The sequence below is a fragment of the Mustela erminea genome, chromosome 19 (assembly GCF_009829155.1).
Source record: "Mustela erminea isolate mMusErm1 chromosome 19, mMusErm1.Pri, whole genome shotgun sequence".
Taxonomy (NCBI): Eukaryota; Metazoa; Chordata; class Mammalia; order Carnivora; family Mustelidae; genus Mustela; species Mustela erminea.
In genome coordinates, this window is record NC_045632.1 from 15,976,597 (window position 1) to 15,998,371 (window position 21,775).

At 48.1% G+C, this 21,775-nt stretch overlaps 1 protein-coding gene across 1 annotated transcript in view; it reads right to left on the bottom strand.

Moving 5' to 3' along the window:
• The window catches only part of RYR1 (ryanodine receptor 1), a 108,072-nt gene that overhangs the window by 17,310 nt on the left and 68,987 nt on the right, over positions 1-21,775 (bottom strand). Inside the window, 11 exon segments of the mRNA XM_032325359.1 lie at positions 11,010-11,197; positions 12,421-12,502; positions 14,619-14,723; positions 14,827-14,955; positions 15,049-15,137; positions 17,327-17,407; positions 18,526-18,543; positions 19,173-19,246; positions 19,806-19,882; positions 19,975-20,054; positions 20,344-20,443. Coding sequence (XP_032181250.1) covers positions 11,010-11,197; positions 12,421-12,502; positions 14,619-14,723; positions 14,827-14,955; positions 15,049-15,137; positions 17,327-17,407; positions 18,526-18,543; positions 19,173-19,246; positions 19,806-19,882; positions 19,975-20,054; positions 20,344-20,443 — 1,023 coding nt within the window.

Below are 21,775 nucleotides of genomic sequence, written 5' to 3' on the forward strand. Positions count from 1 at the left end.
TTTTTTTTTTTTTAAGATTTTATTTATTTACTTGACAGACAGAGATCACAAGGAGGCAGAGAGGCAGGCAGAAAGAGAGAGAGGAGGAAGCAGGCTCCCTGCTAAGCGGAGAACCCAATGCGGGGCTCGATCCCAGGACCCTGAGATCATGACCTGAGCCAAAGGCAGAGGCTTTAACCCACTGAGCCACCCAGGTGCCCCATATTATGTGGTATTTCTAATAAATGTAACACCACATATCCTTCTGATACTGGACATTCAGGTGGTTTCCAGTTTTTTTGCTTTATAGACAACACTTTCATTGAACAGTCTCATGCTGATCTCCTGTGCACTTCTGGCAATAAGTTCTCTAGAGCAGTTTGTCTGAGTCAAATGTTTTGACTGCACTCACAGCTAGAATGCATTCTGTAGTGCGAATCCAGGGAAAGGGGTTCATGACACAATTCTGACTTTCGCTATGCAACTCTCTCTGTCATGTTCGATTCAATTGTATTTTTAAAGATGCTGGTCATGACTTAACGAAATTAATTTCATGACCCACAGATGAATTGCACCATGTAGTCTGAGAAATGCTACTCTAGGATATGAAGAGAAATGAGATCTTCTGGCTCCAAAAAGTGCTTTGTAGCCAAGAACTTTGCAAAATGCTTTCTAAATGAGTAACCCGCTTTGCAGATCATGAAGGGTTCTAGAAACCACAGAATGTGGAGACATAATCATACAGGAACTCCTCACCATCTACCTTTGCTGCACCGACCTGCCTTCTCCACTTATGATGTGGTGTGTTACTTGCCCCTCTGAAAAGACCCCCTCCCTACAGAAAGGCCTGGAACTCCATCCCCTCCATTCCGTCTTGGACTCTGCTCTTGTGATTTGCAGCTCTCTCTTTGTCATCATCCATTTCCCACTCCCCTTCTTTTGAAATACCACCTTCTCTGATTGCTATCCGCTTCCTACACTGGACTCCTCCTTTATTCCAGACTTCTAAAGGTTGGGGACACTACTCCTGGAATCTGCACCCCTTTCTTGAGAAACACACTCTCCATGGAGATAGTCACTGAGGCCCAAGGCTCTGAACACTATCCCGCACCAAGGATGGCCCAATTTACATCTCAGCCCCAACTTCTCCCCAGAATCCAGATAGTTAACAGCCGAAGCCCTTACCTGACATCTTTTCATGGATCTCTACCCCAAACTGGAAATAGTCTAAACTGAACTTTTGGTTTCAAAACCTTTCCTCCCACTGTCTTACCAATCTCAGGAATAGCATCGCTCTCCACCCAGCTGCTTAAGCTAAAACCTTTGAGTCATCCTTGATTCCTCTTTTTTGTCTCACCACCCACACCCGATTCATCAGCAAATCTGTCAGCTCTGCTTTCACAGATCTAGAACCCACACACATCTGCCCCCTCGATGGCCCCACCCTGGTTTTGGTCCTGCATCGTTCCCCTCTAGACTCTCACGGCAACCTCTTCCCTGTTCTCCCTGCTCCCCCTCAACCCCCAGCCAGGGACCCTATAAACATCTAAGGACACACCTTTCCCTGCTCAGAATCGTCCCATGCCTCCATCTCATTTAGGTTAAAAATTGGAGACTTGGGGGCACCTGGGTGGCTCAGTGGGTTAAAGCCTCTGCCTTTGGCTTAGGTTATGAACTCAGGGTCCTGGGATCCAGCCCTGCATTGGGCTCTCTGTTCAGCAGGGAGCCTGCATCCCTCTGTCTCTCTGCTTGCCTCTATGCCTACTTGTGATCTCTGTCAAATAAATAAATAAAATCTTAAAAAAAAAATTGAGTGCAGGAGTCTTTCCTGCACCCAACCAGGCCCTGTATGTCTGCTGTGTCCCTCCCCTCTGGCACTTTACCACTCCCATTTTCCCATCAACAGCCCTCCCCAGTCATGCTGGCTTCCCTTGGCACCCCTCTGGTTCCCACGTTTCAGCCTTTAGACTTGCTGCCCCCTCTGTCTGGGATGCCACAACCTCCCACACCTCCAAGTGGTATGTTTCAGCTCCAGCTTCAATGCCCTTTTCTGGAAAGGCATCCCCCATCCACACAGTTGTCAAGACTTATCCATTCATGCTCTCTCTCATGCCATCCTGCTCATTTCCTTCAGACTACAGATTATGACCTGAAATTATTTTGTTTAGTTCTTTACTTTTGGCGGGGGAGAGAGAGAATCTTAAGCCAGGTCCATGCTCAGTGCTGTGGGGTTCAACCTGAGAGCCTGAGATCTCAACCTGAGAGCATGATCTCATCCTGAGATGAAATCAAGAGTTGGAGGCTTAACCGACTAAGCCACCCAGGCACCCCATTTGGTTATTTTCATCTGCCCCTTCCCACTGGGCTGTCTGCTCCGAGGGTGGGATCTCGGTCTGTTCCGCTTGCTGCTACACACAGCAGATGCTCAGGACACATTTTATCAAGTGAATTAAGAATCTTTTTTTTTTTTTTTGAATTAGCATCTTCAAAGCAGAGAAGACTTTGCTCCTTCGTGACAATTTTTGAAAGTTAAAAAGTTCTTTTAAAAATCCTGAACTTGCCTTTTAAGCCATAAAGAAACCAAAAAGCATGCTGTGAAACACATATCTGTAAGGTGCCTGAAGCTTTGTGTTTAGGAAACCACATGATGTTTGACAAATAGTCCCTAGAAATGAGAATATTAACAAAAATGAGCATATCGTCATTTTGCCATCGCTAGTGCATGAACATGTCTGGGTATCGAACATCAGTAGCTGCTGACCTCACCAAAGGAGAGAGAACAGGGAAGGATTTACCTCCTGATGAATGTAGGTAGTGCCACAGAGGATACGCCAACAAAACAAAGCAACAAACCAACCAAACGGAACTTGCATCTGATGGACTTCTTGACCTGGAGTCTCAGTTTACAGGAAACACAGGGGAAGGAGGAACGTGCTACATGACACTAGAAGGTTGGCTCAGCCAGATGGAAACTGTGGGAAGCTCTACAAACAGCACAGGCATTTTCCAATGAGAGCCGAGGGCCACTTAGGGCTGCTGAGTCCTTGAATCAGGGCAGGTGCTGATTGAGGTTTACATACTGGATTTCAAAGACTTAGCATGAAAAAAGGATGTAAGATGTGGAATAGTTTTTTTTAATATATATATTGTTTATATGTTGAAATAATATTTTGGATCTATGAGTTTAAATACAATATATTGTTGAAAATGACCTCATGCACATGTGTTTTGCTTTTTAAGTTTTTTAAAGATTTTATTTATTGATTTGAGAGAGAGACAGTGAAAGAGAGCATGAAAGGGGAGAAGGTCAGAGGGAGAAGCAGACTCCCCATGGAGCTGGGAGCCCCATGTAGGACTTGATCCTGGGACTCTGGGATCATGACCTGAGCTGAAGGCAGTTGCTTAACCAACTGAGCCAACTAGGTGCCCCGTGTGTTTTGCTTTTTAAAAGCAGGGGTACTAGAAACATTTAAATTATGCATATTGCTCACACTGTATTCCTAACTTTTTAAGAAAGATTTTACTTATTTATTTGACAGAGAGAGAGAGACAGTAAGAGAGGGAACACAAGCAGGGGTAGTGGGAGAGAGAGAAGCAGGCTTCCCACCAAGCATGAAGCCTGATGCAGGGCTTAATCCCAGGACCCTGGGACCATGACCTGAGCCAAAGGCAGAAGCCTAACAACTGAGCCACCCAGGCGCCCTTGCATTACTAATTTTTTTTTTTAAGGAAACTTTACTCCCACCATGGAGCTCAAACTCATGACCCTGAGATCAGGAGCTGCAACTGAGCCAGCCAGGCGCCCTGCTCACATTGTATTTCTATCAGAGAGTACTCCTCTGTAGCGCCAAACACCTGGGTCCCTAACAGATCAGCTACAAGGAAAAAGAAAAGTGCTGGCGGGGAAGCAGTAGATACAAGGAGGTTTAAGGAAATATCAACTGGTTGCAATGGGTGTACCTTGTTTATTTTTTTATACCTTTAAGATTTTTATTTATTTTTTTAAAGATTTATTTATTTGACAGAGAGAGAGATCACAAGTAGGCGGAGAGGCAGGCAGAGAGAGGGGGAAGCAGGCTTCCCGCTGAGCAGAGAGCCCAATGCAGGGCTCGATCCCAGGACCCTGGGATCATGACCTGAGCCGAAGGCAGAAGCTTTAACCGACTGAGCCACCCAGGCGCCCCAGGATTTATTTATTTTAAAGATTTTATTTATTCATGAGAGCAAGAGTATGTTGGGGGGAAGAGCAGAGGGAGAGGGACAAGCCAACTCCATGCTGAGCTCAGCCCAACATAGGGCTCCACCCCAAGACCCTGAGATCATAACCTGAGCTGAAGGCAAGAGTCAGCTGCTTAATCAACTGAGCCATGCAGGCGCCCCCAGAAAACATTTCTTAAGGTATATGTGACATTTATGAGATTTGGAAATGTGAACAATGACTAGATATTTGATGATTTAAAGAATTGTGGATATTTTTTGTTTCATTTTTTATTCCCTTTTTGGTTAGGAATGATAATGACATTATGGTTTGTTATTATAAAAGGAAAAGTAAGTATCCTTACAAAATAAAAGTTTTTTTTAAAATTTTATCCATTTAATTGAGAGAAAGAGAGCGCACAAGCAGGGGGAGGAGCAGAGGGAGAAACAGACTTCCTCCTGAGCAGGGAGACCAACGCAGGAGCCTATCCCAGGACCCTTGAGATCATGACCTGAGCTGAAGGCAGATGCCCAACCAACTAAGCCACCCAGTGCCCCAAAAGAAAAGTCTTTTAGGACGATCTATTATACAATTCTATTTATACGAAGTGTCCAGAATAAGCAAATCTATAGAGACAGAAAGTAGATTAGCCTTTGACAGGGGCCTGGGTGGGGGAAATGGGAAGTGACTGCTAAAGGGTACAGGGTTTCTCTTTTGGGGTGACTACAATGTTCTAAAATTAGATTGTAGTTATGGTTGCACAATTCTGTGAATATGCCCCAAAAAATTGAGTTGTACATTTTAAATGGATGAACTTATGAGATATACCCCAAAATATTTACAGACTATTAAAAAAATAATAATAGGAAAAAAACCCCAAAACAGTACTGACCAAGAATAAGTTAGTAGCCTGAAATGTGTCTTCAGCCACCAGAAAGGGCTTTCTACACTGTAATAGGTGTTTTGGAATCTGCAAAGTACTTACTTATCAATGAAGACATGCCTTGCAAAGTGTGAAATCTGTCAACCATAAAGGACTTGGGAAACCAGACAACAATGTTATACTTTTAAAATGGACAAACAGAAATTTAAAAATAAACATCTGGAGAGATGCACACCAGAGTGGCTGTCAGTGGCAGTTTTTCGAAAGGTGGGATGACAACAGGGTTGGGGGTGGGAGCCAAAAGTGACCTCGACCGCAGTGGTAAGTTCTGAGTTTCTTTACAAGAAGAATTTATTCTTGTCTTACCTATTTCATTAAAAATTAATAAGATATATTTTTTAAAGATTTTACTTATTTTTCGTAAGTAGGCAGAGAGGCAGGCAGAGAGAGAGAGAGAGAGGGAGAAGCAGCCTCCTCGCTAAGCAAAGAGCCCAGTGTGGGGCTCGATCCCAGGACCCTGGGATCATGACCTAAGCCGAAGGCAGAGGCTCTAACCCACTGAGCCGCCCAGGTGCCCCCCAAATTAATAAGATATTTTAAGTGACTTTCTACATGAGAATCAAAGTATTCCGCATAGCCAAATATATATGTAATAACACCATAAGCGAAGTCAAAAGATAAATGATGAACTAGGAAATACAGGTGCAACTCCTGTAACTAACAAAGTTATAATCAGCCTAATATATAAAGAGCTCTAGAACTCAAGGAGAAAAATAAGAAAGAAAGAATATAAGCCAAGGACACGGTCAGTTCACTGGATAGGCAATACAAAAGAAAGAACAGAAAAAGATGCTTCACTGCACTCACACCAGGAGGTATGACTTAAACGTGGAATTAAACTGCACAGCAATATTGTTTTTCACCTATCAGATTGGCAAAAGTCCAAATATTTGACAATGCGGTCTGGTGGCGAGGCTGTGGGGAAAGAGGCACTCTCACAGGTTACTAATGAGAGGGAAAAACAGAGGGCAAAATTTGCCCAAATGACAAATGAATTTACTCTTTAATCCAGATATCCTGCTTTTGAAGTATATTCTTAGATATAACTGCACATAAAAAATGACATTATGTACAAGGGTATTTGTTGTAGCCGGCATTGCTAGTAGTCCAAAAGAAGCCTTCCTCAGTACACTTACTCCCACCCACTGGAAATTTGCAGTAGAAATATACAGTATCTGTGCTACCAACTGTATCTTTGTACAGTGCACAACTTGCACAACTGTCCACGAGTTGTAAAAGCAAAAGACTAGGAGAGAAGCAAGTGTCTGTCAACAAAGAATCATCAAAGAAACCATAATATACACATAAAATGGAATACTGGGCATCTGTACAGAAAGAATGAGGTCTCTCTCTGATCTCCAGAATATATTATTAAGTGATATGGACCAATGTATGTAGTTCACTGCTGATTATGCAAGAAAGGAGGAAAATAACAAAATCTGAAAGAAAAAAAAACGATGCAAGGATACAAAGGAAACTAATGTTACTCACAGCAGCGGGGGAGGTCGGGGGAGGAGGGAAGTAGGCTGAGAAAACAGTGGGAGTGAGACTTCCCACTTCATACATTATTACATTTTTGCAGTTCAAATCATGTGAATGTACTCTTTACCAAGGCACTTTTCAAGTTACAGATCATAACTCTGTGACACAGAGATACTGACCTACAAAATGTTGTGTAAATGACATCAAACCTTGTGTGTGAAGCTCTGGTCAGGAGGGATCTTTACCCATTTCATTTTCTAAATTCATCCTTTTCTTTAAAAAAGATTTTATTTATTTATTTGACAGACAGATCACAAGTAGGCAGAGAGACAGGCAGAGAGAGGGGGGAAAGTAGGTTCCCGGCCGAGCAGAGAGCGTGATGTGGGGCTTGATCCCAGGACCCTGAGATCATGACCTGAGCCAAAGGCAGAGGCTTAACCCACTGAGCCAGGCACCCCTTAAATTCATCTTATAACTCAACGTTCATACCCATTTACCAACCTCTCCCTATTTCCTCCACGGCTGAGCCCTTCACATCACTTACTTTTCTATTCTGTTTCTACCAGTTCAGTTTCTGTTTTTGTTTCTTTGTTTTTTTTTTTTTTTTAAAGATTTCACATGTAAGTGAGGCCATGTGTCTTTCCATTTCTGGCATATTTCACTTAGCATAATGCCCTCCTGGTTCAGCCATGTTGTTGCAAATGACAAGGGTTCCTTCTTTTTTTTAAAAGGCAGAATAACAGTCCATTACATATCACATTCCTACGTTAGTTCCATACCTCAGCTACTGTGAATAATAGCTGTAATGAACACGGCAGCAAAGATACCTCCTTGAAACAATGGTTTGGTTTCCTTTGGATATATACCCTGATACAGCACTGCTGGGTCTGACAGCAGTTATATTTTTAATTTCATTTCCTAGTTCTAATTTAATTTAAATTTTTAAGGAAAAAATGTGGTTTTTCCTTAGTGGCCACACCATTTTACATTCCCACCAATGGTGCACAAGGGCTCCTTTTTCTTTCTCTTTACCCACACTTGCTATCTCTTGCCTTTTTCATAATAGGCATCCTCACAGGTATGCGGTGTTATCTCATTGTGGGTATGATTTGCATTTTCTCTGATGACAACCGATGTGGAGCACCTTGTATTTACTTATTTTTTAAGGAGGCTCCATATCCAGTGCGGAACACAACATGGGGCTCGGACTCATGACCCTGAGATCGAGACCTGAGTGGAGATCAAGATTTGGACACTTGCCCAATGGAGCCACCCAGGTGCCCCCTTGAGGACCTACCTCGTCATGTGCCTGTTGGCTACTTGTATGTCTTCCGAAAAATATCTATTCAGAACCTCTGCCCATTAAAAATTAGGTTACTTGGTTTGTTTTTGTGGGTTTTTTTTTGTTGTTTTTGTTTTGTTTTGTTGTTTTTGCTATTGAGTTATGTTAAGTTTCTTGCCATATTAGCCCATTACCATATCTATGGTTTGCAAATATTTTCTCTTATTCCATAAATGGCTTTTTCACTTTGTTGACGCTTTCCTTTTCTGAGAAGAATCACTTCAAAGTTATGAATGAGGTGTATTTTAGTTCTTACATGGTGATTTTTGGTTCCCTGGCTGAGATTCTCTCCTTAAAACTGTCAGGCTCAGAGAGTAGGGCTGGGACTTCCGGCCAGGGCCTGATGCTGAGGGAAAGGACACTATTTATTGAACTAGAGTAATGGTTGAGTCTGGAGGTGGTGCACTCTGGAGCCAGACTGCCTGAGTTCTAATCCCAGCTTTGTTGCTTATTAGCTGTGTGACCCTGAGCATGGCACTTCACCTCCCTGTGCCTCAGTTTCCACTTCTGTCAATGAGAATAAAAAACAGAGGCACCTGGGTGGCTCAGTGACTTAAGCATCTGCGTTCAGTTCGGGTCATGATCCTGGGGTCTTGGGGTTGAGTCCTGCATCAGGCTCCCTGCTCCGTGGGCAGCCTGCTTCTCCCTCTGCCGACTGCTCCCCCTGCTTATGCACACATGTGCCCTCTCTCTCTGACAAATAAATTAATAAAATATTTTAAAAAGAGAGAGAGAATAAAAAATAGTCCTTACCACTTAGGGTTGGTTTAAGGACTATGTGACCTAATCCATTTACATACAGGGACCTCGCACAGAGAGAGACCTTGGTAACTATCAGCTCTTCTGGAAGGTGGACGGCTCGGGGACAGCAAGGAGTGAAGCGGCGGGGAGAGACTGACAGGGAAGGCAGGGCTCTCACAAGTGCGCGGCCCAGATGCGCAGGGAAGCACGTATTGTGGAGGGGAGGAAATGGCCGACAGTGGCCAATGCCACAAAGATAACAGAGGAGAGATTCAGGGTGTAGAGGTCACTGGGGTGAAGACGTCACTGACCATCTTGGTCAGGGCAGTTTCAGAAGACTGACAGGGACCGAAGCCAGCAAGCCCTGAGTCAGAAAGGGGGTGGGAGGCGAGAAAGGAGTGAGTGGAGGTTGACAGTCCTTGGAAGGCATGGCTGAGAAGGGGGAGAGACACAGGGAGGCTCTCAGGACACCTGGGAGGCTGGGGATACTGAGGATACTTTTTAACTGAGCAGACCCTGAATGTTTAAAATTTTTTTTTAATGTTTATTAAAGGGGCTAGCCCTAGCTTAAAGTAAGAACGAGTACGCTGGTACATAAAAATAAATGGATGGACAAGTACAGCAAAATGGTACCTAATAAAGGGAAAGGATATGGTGAGGTTAGGAAACTCCCATATGTTGGCGCACCTGGATGGCTCAGACGGTTAAGTGTAGGACTCTTGATTTCCACTGAGGTCGTGATCTCAGGGTCATGAGATCGAGCCCCATGTTGGGTTCTGCACTTGGTGTGAAGTTGACTTGGGATTCTCTCTCTTCCTTGGCCCCTACCCCCTCCCTCCCCCCCACCAAAAAAAAGTTTAAAAAATTTTAAAAAATAATAAAAAAGAAAAAAACAAACCACCACCATTTGTCAACTACCACAGTAATCCCCATTTCAGGAAGAATCACCAACAGATGCTAACCCTAGAGGGTGAGAGGGAATGATGGTACCCGTGCAGCGGAGACCCTGGTAAATGCCTCCTGAACCGAGCAAGCCAAGCTAAAGCCAACAGTGATAGGAAGAACCCCCAGACAGAATGCAGTGAGGACATATTACTTCTACTGCATTCCTGCCTAAAGGTCCAACCTGAATTGACTCATGGGGAAAATCTCAGGCAAACCCACATTCTGGAACATTCTCTAAAAAACGGATCTCTATTCTTCATAAATGTCAAGGTCATGAAAGACAAGGGCAGAAACATTCTCTAAAAAACCGATCTCCATTCTTCAAAAATGTCAAGGTCATGAAGGACAAGGATAGACTGAGGAATGGTGCGGGATTGATGGAGGCCAAAGAGACAGGATGTCTAAACGTGGTCCCTGACCGCTGGACTGCCTCCTCCGCAGGAAAAACAATTTCTTCACTGAGTGAGAACTGAATTAAGGTCTGTAGCTAGCTGAGTCATACTGATGCTAATTTCTTGATTTGCATAATTGTTCTGGGGTTATGAGAGAGAAAGAACTTGTTCTCAGGAGATACACACTGCAGTATGTAGAAGAAAAGCAGAATCATGAGAGAGCAAATGTGGTAAATGTGAGCATTTGGGAGGTCGGGGTGAAAAGGTGATCAGAAATTCTCTGTATTGTTCCTGCGGCTTCTCTGTAGGTCAGAAGTTATTTCCAAAGAAACAGTTAGCAGAAGGGTGAGGAGAAAGATCTGGCAGGAATAATAGTAGGGAGCATGTCTTGAGTGCCCCTGTGTTCCAGGAACGGCCCACACGCTGTCTGCCTCGCAGAGGTCTTGTGAGACAGTGAATGTCACTATCCTAGTCCCGTGTCACAGAGGAGGAAACTGAGTCTCAGAGCGGCTGAGTGACATAACTGGAGTTCCATAGGGAGAGAGGGGAGAGCTGGGGTGGGAGGACTGACAGACAGATGAGGGGGCTCCTGGATAAGGCTGCTTCCTTCACTTCCCTCCTAAAAACCTCGTTATTTGACCTTCAATGGTCATTAGTGACCGTCTCCTCATCAGACTATAAGCTCCATGAAGGCAGATCCGTATCTGTCTCGGTTATTGCTGTGTCCGTGGTACCAGCAGTGGACCCAGTATGGAGAAGAAATCCAACAAACGTTTCTCAATGGAATGACCGTGATCGATAATGATGATAAAATTATGACTAGGAATAATGATAACAGAAATAAAGGTTCTCATCTGTGTTCATGCACTTTGCCTTCAAAACAACCCCAAAGACGGTGTTCTCCCCATTTTACAGGTAAAGAAACTGAGGCTCAGAGGGACATCTCTTGCCACTTGGCACCCCATTCACCTGACTTCTAGCACCCACCTTCTGGAAGTCCTTCTTGGAGATGAGGCCACGGGGATCGGTAACATAGTCCTGGAAGGCCTCCGAGCCCACTATGTCCTTGAGTTTCAGGAACATGTCGAAGAACTTGAGGATCATCTCCACATTGGACGAGGATTCCACAAGCATGTCCACCATCTGCCGGGCAATCATGCCGTTCACCACATTCCCTGTGGGCAAGGAACCGGTCAGTGTGGCCTGGGGCAGCCTGCGTTCTGGACCCCTACCGCCTGGCCTCCTTCCCCAGCTCGGGAGCCACCAGGCTCCAGGCATGATGTTGGTGGAAGTGTCCCTGGCCAGCGCCCACACCTCCCCCGGAGGGCACGGCTCATTTCCTGACCTGCATCAGTGTCGTGTGAGAACCTTGTCGGTCCCTCCCTGACAGCTGGGGGGAATCACCAAGAGAGATACCAATGCCAGAAGCTACCAGCAGGTCCCAGATGCCATGCCCAGTGCTGGGTTGGCATGCTCTCATCCTTCTAGAGGAGGGGTGTTACTATCCATTTGTATGGAGGAAAGAGGCTGGGACTCAAAGAAAGTCACACGCTCAGGATCCCAACATACCAGGATCCACACTCTAAGATCCCAACATGCCAGCCTGCAAGGGGGTGAGGAGGCTTTGAAGCCAGAGCTTCATGACCTCAGAGCTCACACACCGAAGCCTTCCACTAGTCCTCTGAGGCCAAGCAGGTCCAGAGTGGAGTGAGGTAGGGCCAAAGATAAGACAGTAGGGAGGAGTGGAGACTGTGGTAAAGTGGGATCCCACTGGCTCCAGCTTCTTCTTATACCTTTCACTTTTATTTATTTATATAGATTTTATTTTTTTTTAAATATTTATTGCTTTATTCGGGAGGAGGAGGAGAGGGAGAGAGAGAATCTCCAGCAGACTCCCCGCTAAGTGAGGAACCTGATGCCAGGCTCGATCTCATGACCCTGAGATCATGGCCTGGGCCAAACTCAAGAGCTGGATGCTTCGCTGACTGAGCCACCCAGGCACCCATATTGTTTTATTAATTAGCAATAAATTATGGTCGTTTTAAGTCACTAAGTTTTGAGGACATTCATTAGGTAGCAAAAGCTAATTGAGATATTTGACAAGGAAACACATAAATAACTATGAGTTACGTAAACTTTAAAAAGCATCAGGGCCATCCACCTTATTGAGATTTCTTTGGGGAGTCAGTGATCTAAGACACATACGGCCATGGCCTAGCATATGAGTGCTCAGCACTTGTTTGCTGAGCTCGTTACTGGGACTCCTTCACCAACCCATTTGACCTTGACACGATGTCAGATGAAGTTGAAGATTAGGGTCTCTGGGGTCTCAGAGAGCCATTCCCTGCTTGTCGGTCCCTTTGTTCCCTCCCCAGACCCCCACCTGCTGGGGGTTTACCTTCTAGTAGCGACAGCAACATCACCACCATGTCCTTCTGGAGATCTAGCAGCTCCTTCAGCAGCTCGATCTGGCTGGAGTCCTAGAGACCCCAGACCCCAGTTATGTGATGACTGGTCTCTGCAGAGATGCCTACCCCACTTCCAGCTGCTTCCGCCCCTCTTGACCCACCCTGCAGGGCCTAAGACTCCTTCTCACTCCCCTCTTACCTCCGAGGGGACCCGAGTCCAGACATGTTCCTCGGAAGCAGGGGAAGGGGCAGAGAGACAAGATTGTGGGGGTGGGGCAGGCACTCTGGGGGAAGCAGTCTTGACAGGTGACATGTGGGGCCAAGAGCTGGCAGCCAAGGGGGACTGGGAAGGCAGAAGCTTGGGGCATATGGAAGGGTGCTTGATATATGTTTGTTGAATGAATGTGCGATGGAAAAAGCGAGGTGCTGGGTTCAGGAGAAAGGCGGGAGGACTCAGCCACGTGCCTTTTGGTGAACAATCTGGGGAGAAGGTAGGGGTACACTGCCTGTCCTGTCACAGTGCCTCATGTAAGTCCTACATAAGCTTCCTTCACGGTCAGAGTTCTGTCTCATGGTCCCTATTTGTACCAAGTTCAGCTACATAAAACTGGCAATATGTGAGCATTTTTGACCCACCAAGTGGTCATCTCATCTGGTTCTACCTAATACAGCAGAGGAGGAGGGGGAATACACCAGAGGAGGGGGAAGGATACTGGATAAATGGCAGGTAAGTCTCCCCTATTCCAGGCTCCTTCTCAAGTTCCTGATTCTAACACAGTTCCAAAGCTCGGCCTTCTGATCTAAGATCCCAACATACCAGAATCTCAAGATCCTAATGTGGATGGGAGCCTGTGGTATGTGTCTGCGGGTGATGTCTGACCCAACACCCTCCTTCGCAGGACAACTGCACTCTCAGATCAAGTGGGGCTAAACACGCTTTCCTGGTTTCAGGGCCGGGTATATGGCCAGATCTGGCCAATCAGAGCTCTCTTTCCCCTGGCCACGGTGACTGGCTCAGGGATGAGCATGTGACCCAATAGTCCAATCAGAACTGCAAGTCGGAGCTTCCATAGAAAAGGGGTCCTCTGCGCTCTGGAGCAGTTACAGGGGTGCATAGAACCCTGGGGCATCGTTTTTCCAGACAGTGTGAGAGCCTGCTTGAGACGGAAGCCAGAGAGAAGACAGACCTTTCTGCTGACATCATTCTAGGCCCTGGATCTCTGATGTGAACTGATGAATTCTTTTTCCCGCCTTAAGCCACTACTTCGCATTGGATTTCCAGCGCCTGTGACCTAGCCCTAGTCCTTGGTTAATGAATTAACACCCTGGGGTCTGGAACTCTACACTAAAACACCGATATTCTCTAGACTTTTAAGATCACGCCAACGACACAACTGCGGCTGCACTTACAGTGAGGAATTGCATCCCAAGTTCAACTCCTTTCAAAAAGTCTGATGACAACAGACAGGATTTCTGCCAGCCCCGGTGGCCCCTTTGAATAACTAGATCAAGCCTCCCCTCCCTCCAGACGCTTCCGGCTGGGAAATGAGAATACAGTGTAGAGAACAGTGCCATCTGCTGGGAAGCTGGGGCATTTATGACGTTCGGGATGGAGATGGTGCAGCTTGAATATGTTTACCAGACAGAAACAGAGCCAACAGACAAGGTGTTCACGAGACACTGACCAGGCTGCAAAGGGGAGGGGGCTGGTAGGGTAAGGGGAGCACAGGATTCTAGAAATGGGAAAAGGGCTCGACAGGGGCCTTACATCATGGGTGCCCGAGATAGGCGTCATCTGCCGCAGGCAGAATAAAGAAACAAAGCCCTCCTTCAGTCCCAATCCCTGACCTAGAAAGCGGAGGCCTTTCTATCCCCCCGGGTGTCAGAATCTGAGAGAAGCTCTTCGGAGAGAAAAGAACACCAACCAATCATAGAGGATCTCCGACTGGAGGGGGCGGGGCCTACACATCAGACCAGTGGAAGTGTGGGTGGGAGACCAGCCTACTGGTGGTGACAGTGGGGAACATGGGGTCATGCAGAGAGCCCATCCAGGAGGAGGATGGATTGGGCCACCCGGAGGGAATGCGTCTGGTACATGCCAGGAGGCTAGGGTGTGAAACTGACTTGGAAATGGGCCACTTGGGGGGATGCCCGGCAACAGCTGGATGAAGAAGAGAGGGGCCCAAACCTGAGCAAGCTTCATCATCATGTGGGCAAACACGTGCAGGAATCCCACCACAGCATCCCAGAGGCGGCTATGTGCCAGGCTCTGCTGGTTCCCGGTGCAGGGGCCCTGGGGGTTGCAGAGGGCTGCAGTGAGCACCGGGCAGGGGGCGGGGTCCAGCAGGAGTGAGGGGGGATGGGCATTTCACCTCCCACCAGCGGGCAGGCCCTACCTGGATGTACTCCGTGAGGCTGTTGAACACCTGTTTAGCGACCGACATGGCCTTGGAAAAGTTCCTCTTGCCCTGCTCCTCAATGACATCTTTGCCAGAGTAGTACCAGTAGAAGTCGCTGATGGACTCCTGGGGGCCAATGGGATGTGAAGGGGTGCTGGCCAACTCGTGGACCCCGCAGTCCGCGAGCTAGGTCGCACCTGGACGGCCTCCTGGCCTCACCTGCAGCCTCAGGAGGTAGTCCACTGTGCAGATGATAATGTTAATAGTGGTTGTGTTCCCCGTTTGTGTCCGTAGGTAGTTCTGGAAATCTAGGGAGATAAAAAGTCACACATTCATCGGGAGTCTACTGTGTGTAATCAGTGTTTATTGAGTGCCTGTTGTATGCCAAAGGCATATAATCATCGTTAGTTTATTTAGTCTTTACCTACTGTGTGTCAGAGGAAGGTGAGGGTCATTTATTCATTTAGGTAGTAACCATTTATCGAGGGCCTACTAGATGCCAGATATGGTAGAGGCTCATTTCTTCATTTTATTCCCCAAAAATATGTTTCTTGAGCACATACAGTGTATCATGGGAATATGGAGATTTAGTCTTCCACTGGTTTCCAAAAATTTTTATTGAATGCCTACTATGTGATGGGGGAGATGGAAGATTGGTTATTTATTCATTCATTTATCCAACAAGTACTTATTGAGCATATGCCATATGCTAATGTAAGATGAAGATCGGCCACTTATTCTTTGGTACTACAAGTTTATTGAGCATTTACTATGCCTAAATGGGTACATTTACAGCTTCCCTCTCCTGTAAAGAGATCTGTCAACTGAGAACATGGCCACAGACATATATATTAGAGAAACCTTTTGTCTATTTTGAATGGTACCGAATAGTCAAGACATGCAAAGCATCTGAGATTTGAAAGCTATTTCAAATATTTATTTGTGTTTTTTTAAGATTTATTTACTTGACAGAGATCACAAGTAAGCAGAGAGGCAGGCAGGGAGAGGGAAGCAGGCTCCCCGCTGAGCAGAGAGCCCGATGTAGGGCTCTATCCCAGGACCCTGAGATCATGACCTGAGCCGAAGGCAAAGGCTTAACCCACTGAGCCACCCAGGTCCCCCTCAAATATTTATTTGATTGGGCTGGCTAATGAACCCACCACTTCATGCAGAGGACTGGATTGCAAATTTGGTAGGAGAGAGGAATTCCACCTGTTAGAACATATTTGTTTCCAAGAAATCAGAGATCCAGGGAATAAAATTCATTTAAAACCCCAAAGACTGGGTGCCTGGGTGGCTCAGTAGGTTAAGCCTCTGCCTTCAGCTCAGGTCATGATCTCAGAGTCCTGGGATGGAGGCCTGCATCAGGCTCTCTGCTCGGAGGGGAGCCTGCTCCCCTTCCCCCCACACCTCTGCCCGCTTCTCTGCCTACTTGTGACCTTTCCCCCTCTGTCAAATAAATAAAATCTTTTAAAAAAATAAAAATAAAACCCCAAAGACGGATTCCACCTTAATTACAGTTAAAGAGAGAAAATCCTTGTCCCATGGCACAACAGTATTACATAAACCTTGAAGATCAAGAAGTTGTGGAGATAAGAGCTTTTGAGAATGCAAAGCCATGGACCATGCCTTACCCACCATTGAACAGAGGAGAATGAAGAGTAAAGAAATTTACAAGTGGGTTCACTGTAGTGAACACCAGCCAAATGGGGTGCAGGTTCTGTGGAAGTTAGATTTGTGATTACTCCCACTGCTGTGTTAAAGGTAGTTTCTGGGCAGTCTGTGGTTTCATAATCCCCTGCTATGTGTTATAACCACAACCTTGACACTGTGCATACTTGTTATAGGAAACAGCCTTGGGTAGAATGTTTGTCATACAGAATTCTGACTGTCCTTTTAATGTTGTGAGCGACGTGGGCCACACAGGGTTATATGTTCTCGTTAGTGATGCATTTCCTTAGCTTGCTGTGTTATCCTTGATCTGCTGAAACTGTGTGCCAGGATGAAAATTGGGGAAACTTGTTTGAGTTCAGAAAGAATCTGTAAGGACTTCATCCCGGCAAACTATTTTATAAGCAAAATTAAGAAGTGATTCTAACAAATTCAACCCAAGCACAGAAATCCACCACATTTACATAACTTTGGCCAGCTGCTGCAAGACACCTGTAGGGGAACACGGCATGTGGCGAGGCACTCATCTGGTGCTCACAGTGATTTGGGGACAACCTGGTTTTGGGGAATCTGGACTGGCTAGAGGAGGTGCAAGTGAAGCAAAGTGGCCAGATTGCAGAAATTTGAGGGGGGATTTAGGAAGGTGGGAGGACAGGGCTTGATAATGGCTGAAAACGAAGGATGGACAATCAGGTCAAGGATGGCTGGTGAGGCCACCATCCATAAGGGGTGAGGGGCTGGGAGACGAACTTAGGCAACCCTTGCAGACTGACCCCAAACCTTGGCCTCCTTTCCACTCACCCTTCCACCCACCCCTCCTCCTCACCATTGTTGTGCCCCTCACAGAGCAGTTGTAGGAATCGGAACAGGTCTTGGGTGAATTCGTCATCTGCCATGACCTTCTCTCCTGGGGTGAGGGGGAGAAGAGAGGGACAGGGCCCAGAAGGGGGTCAGACATGGCAGGACCGAGCATTTGCATGCACACGGCCCTTGTACACTCCACACACATGCACAAAGCTACATAGGGAGGAGCAGCTGCCACTTCAAAGAGTCTGTGAGGGTCACCGGCTTCCATGACACCAGGGAGACCCGGCTTCAGAGTCATCAGCAGATGAAGACCAGAGGGGCCCTGTGTCATGAAGCTGGGGCCTCAAGCTTCTTTCTAAACATCACTGTCCCTCTGACATCACCACTTGTATGACGTCAGGAATGTCTGCCCACCCAGCAGAGGTTCAGGCAGCTGGTATCTCCCTTGGCCCCATCCAGGGCCTGGAGTGGGTAGGGTTAATGGATTATGGGGATTGGAGTCACTTTCAAGCAAAGGCTCTAAGCAGGAGGGGATTGGACAGGGAGTGGGATCGAAAGCCAGCCAATTGGCTCAGATGCCTTGAAAGCAGCCAATCCAGGAGATGCAGGGGAGAGGTGTGTAAACATAGGCCAATCCGAATGGGCATCTGAAAGAAGCCAATCACCACGGGCTCTAGGGGAGGGAAAAGAGATAGAGAGAGAGAGGGAGGCTAGACAGGGAGGCTAGACAGGAATGGGCCAACCAGAGCAGGCGCAGAGGAGGCACGCGCACCAATCAGAGTGGATGCTGGGGGCAACCAATCTGGTTGGCGAATGGGAACTTCAGACTTGACCAATCCGGGGTCGCGGGCGCAGAGAGCAGGGTGCGCGGCAGTGAGGATTACCCCACCCCGGGACTGCGAATCTGGGTCTAGAAGCCTGAGAGCGTCTAGCTGGAAAGGGATCTTTGCCATCTTCTCTAGCATCTGTTTACACAGGGGGGAGCAGGCTTATAGAAAGTAAGAGACTTGTTCACAGTCTCCAGTTGTTGTTAGTGGCTAATCTGGGACCCGAGTCTTGGTCTCCGGCTCAAGATTTCCTGCGAGCATGACGCCATCACTGAAGGGTTCCTCCCTCCCTGGATGTCCCAGATCCTCAGCCCCCAGGTGGAGGGGGCGGTTGGGGGTTAGAAGGGAGGGATGCAGTAGCATAGCAAGGGGAATGGGCTGGGGGAATTACCGTTCTGGCGATTGATGACTGGGGCAGCCAACAGGATGGGAGGAGGAAGCAGGAGAAAAGAAGGCAAAAGAGAGATAGGAAGGAGACAGAGAGACAGACACAGATAAACAGTGACACAGTCAGGGACGAAGACATCAACACAGAGAGAGGAGCGACCACAGAGGATCAGAGCCATAAGGAGACAGAGTAGGAGATGGGGGGGTAAAAGCAGAGGGAGAGAAAGAAGAGGGAAGAGAAAGAGATGGACAAGTAGAGGTGGAGAGGCAGGAGGCGAGGATCAGGGCAGAAAAGTTAGACACATCACAACACGGCAAAGAGGAGACTCAATTAACCTGGATTAGGGGCATTAATGAGAACAGCAACCAGGGTGGGAGACTTGGGGCGTGTGGCGGGTCCGGTCGGTGTGGTGATGGGAGGCAGGGGGAGAACACAGGACAGAAGGACAGCCAGGGGTGGGGACCCTGAGGAGGGAGACCCTGGAGGAATGTGGGGGCACAACTGGGGATCACTCTGGGGGGGGCGGAACTTGGCGATGGTCGTAGGTGGGGGGTGTCTTGGAGGAAGGGAGCTCTGGGCAATGTGGGCGAGGGGGCGATCCCGAAGGAAGAGGACGTCCCAGGAGAGGGAAGCCCAAGAGAGGGCCTCACCAGTTCCATCCTCGTTCACCATGCCCAGCCCCTCTGCCTTGTTCTGTCTCTCGAAAGCATTGAGATCCAGGACGCTGGGAGAAAGAAAGGAAAGATGGGGCAGATGGGCTAAGGCCTCTGCCCCGCTCTTCCAGAGCCCCGTAGGCACCCCCCTACCCCCCCCACACACACCCAGTTTGGACAGAGAGCCACGGTAAAGCATGCATGAGCTGAAATCAAGAGGAAGCACAGAAGCACAAACAGAACTGGGAGAAGGCATGTGGCAGCCGCTGTCAAGTAAGGTGGGGCTGGAATGACATATGTACAACAAGCTGGAATCAGGAGAAAACAGAAACCCTCAGTTAGCAAAAGCTTCAGGGGGTGGGGAGGAAAAGTCAGTGGACAGAAGAGAACAAAGGCGGACAGTAGTAGTCACATGAATGGGGGTTATCAGAAGAGAGCCCCGATTCCTTGCTGCCTGAATGCCCCCTGAATTCACTACAAGCTTCTGGTTCCAGCTGTCCGTTCTTACTATTGTGATAATCGCCTCCCAGTACACCTTAGAGTGGGTTCACGTTCCTGGAGGTGGTACCAGGGGCGGGGTCTCAGCCACACCGAAGGTGTTTAACCCACCGGAGGTCTGCTAGACCCTACCTGCATGTTTGCATCAGTGCCTGGATACTCTGGAAGAAGCCCACTTCCTTCTTGTCCTTCAGATAATCCAGCATTTTCTACAGAGGGGGCGGGAGCATCAGGGAAAGTGGGAGTCACACGGGAGCTTCTAGAGCTCTGTGCTTTCCTCCCAGGTCCTTTCTCCTGTTACCTGTTGCACATCTGCATTGCCTCCGTTTAGGATGGAGATGCCCAGCTTCAGGGTGGAGGACACCATGGCGCCCGTCTCTCCTGGAGCCGGTGGGGGTGGGGCAAAGACAGCGCACTCAGTCTGGGAGCCCTGTTCTCCACCCACCAGAAGACAACCATCCCAGGGTATGCAGGAGAAGGGGCTGGGGTCGTGTGCCATAGTGAAGGAAGAGCAAGAAATTGCAAGGTGAGTGGGATGTGCAAGGGCTGGGGTGCGAGGCGCAGGCAGGCAGGGTGGGAGAGTGAGCCATGGGGTCCCCAGGAAATGGGGGGCTGGGGGAGACTGGGGACGGGCTGCATGTGCCCAGGAGGAGTGCCTGCGGGAAGGCACCTTTGCAGGCACTGATCATCTGGAGCACCATCTCGGCGGCTCCCCGGTTGTGCAGCCGCGCCTGCTGGTACAGAAGCCTCTGTTTCTCCATCTCTTTCTCCTGCAGCAGAGCCAGGCCCGTGGCGCCCAGTGAGTCTGGGCTCAGTAGCCCAGCCTTTGCCCCTCACAGCCTCAGCCCTCAGCTCCCTGCTCCAACCATATCTGCTGGCTCATTCCTTTAATTGTGAGCTCTCTCTGTCCCCTGGCACTGAAGTCTACCATTTGCCTCTTGTCCTCAGAGCATGGGGCCAGACATGGAGCAATCTTAACCCGGGCCCGTGGACCCCCAAGGGGTTCAAAGACACATTCTAGGAGGTCGGGGTGCCTGGGTGGCTCAGTTGGTTAAGTGTCTGCCTTCGGCTCAGGTCATGATCCCAGGGTGCTGGGATCAAGCCCCTAATCAGGGTGTACGTTCAACGGGGATTCTGTTTCTCCCTCTCCCCCTGCCCTTCTCCCCGACTCGTGCCCCCCAAAATAAATAAATAAAATCTTTTAAAAAACCAAAAGGATGATTCTAAGAAAGGCTTCAGTAGATATTAAAAGGGACCTAGGCACCAAAAACGTTAAGAAACTCAGGGATATGTTTGCTGACTGCCTTAATGATGAATGGATGGGTTAACTTCATGTTTATCAGTTCTTTCTCACTGCCTGGTCTTTGCATATGCTGTTCCCCCTTCCTGGAACACATTTCCCCTTTTCTTCCTCTGGCATACTCCTTTTATTTTTTATTTTTTTTAAAGATCTTATTTATTTATTTGACAGACAGAGATCACAAGTAGGCAGAGAGGCAAGCAGAGCGAGAGAGGGAGAAGCAGGCTCCCTGCTGAGCAGAGAGCCCGATGTGGGGCTCAATCTCAGAGTCCTGGGATCATGATCTGAGCCAAAGGCAGAGGCCCCAATCCACTGAGCCACACAGGTGCCCCTGGCACACTCCTTTTAAAGATTTTTATTTATTTGACAGACAGAGACCACAAGTAAACAGCAAGGCAGGCAGAGAGAGGAGGGAAGCAGGCTCCCCACTGAGCAGAGAGTCCGATGTGGGGCTTGATCCCAGGACCCTGAGATCATGACCTGAGCTGAAGGCAGAGGCTTAACCCACTGAGCCACCCAGGTGCCCCAGGCACACTCCCTTTATCCTCCTGCTCAGACATCCCCTCCTCTGAGAAGCCCTCCCTGACCCTTCCCCTTGCTTGGGCTTCCCCAGCCGCCATAACTACTCCCCCCACCCCCGGCCTGTGTCCCCCTGAGCTTCCCTGGATTCCCCCGCCTCCCCCATTCTGCCCTGCCCACTCTGCCTGAGCCTCCCATACCACCACCGTGAATAATCTTTGCTGTTCCTGTCTGGTTGATGTATCTGTCTCTCCCCAGGTGACCGACAGTCACGGCTGTGTCC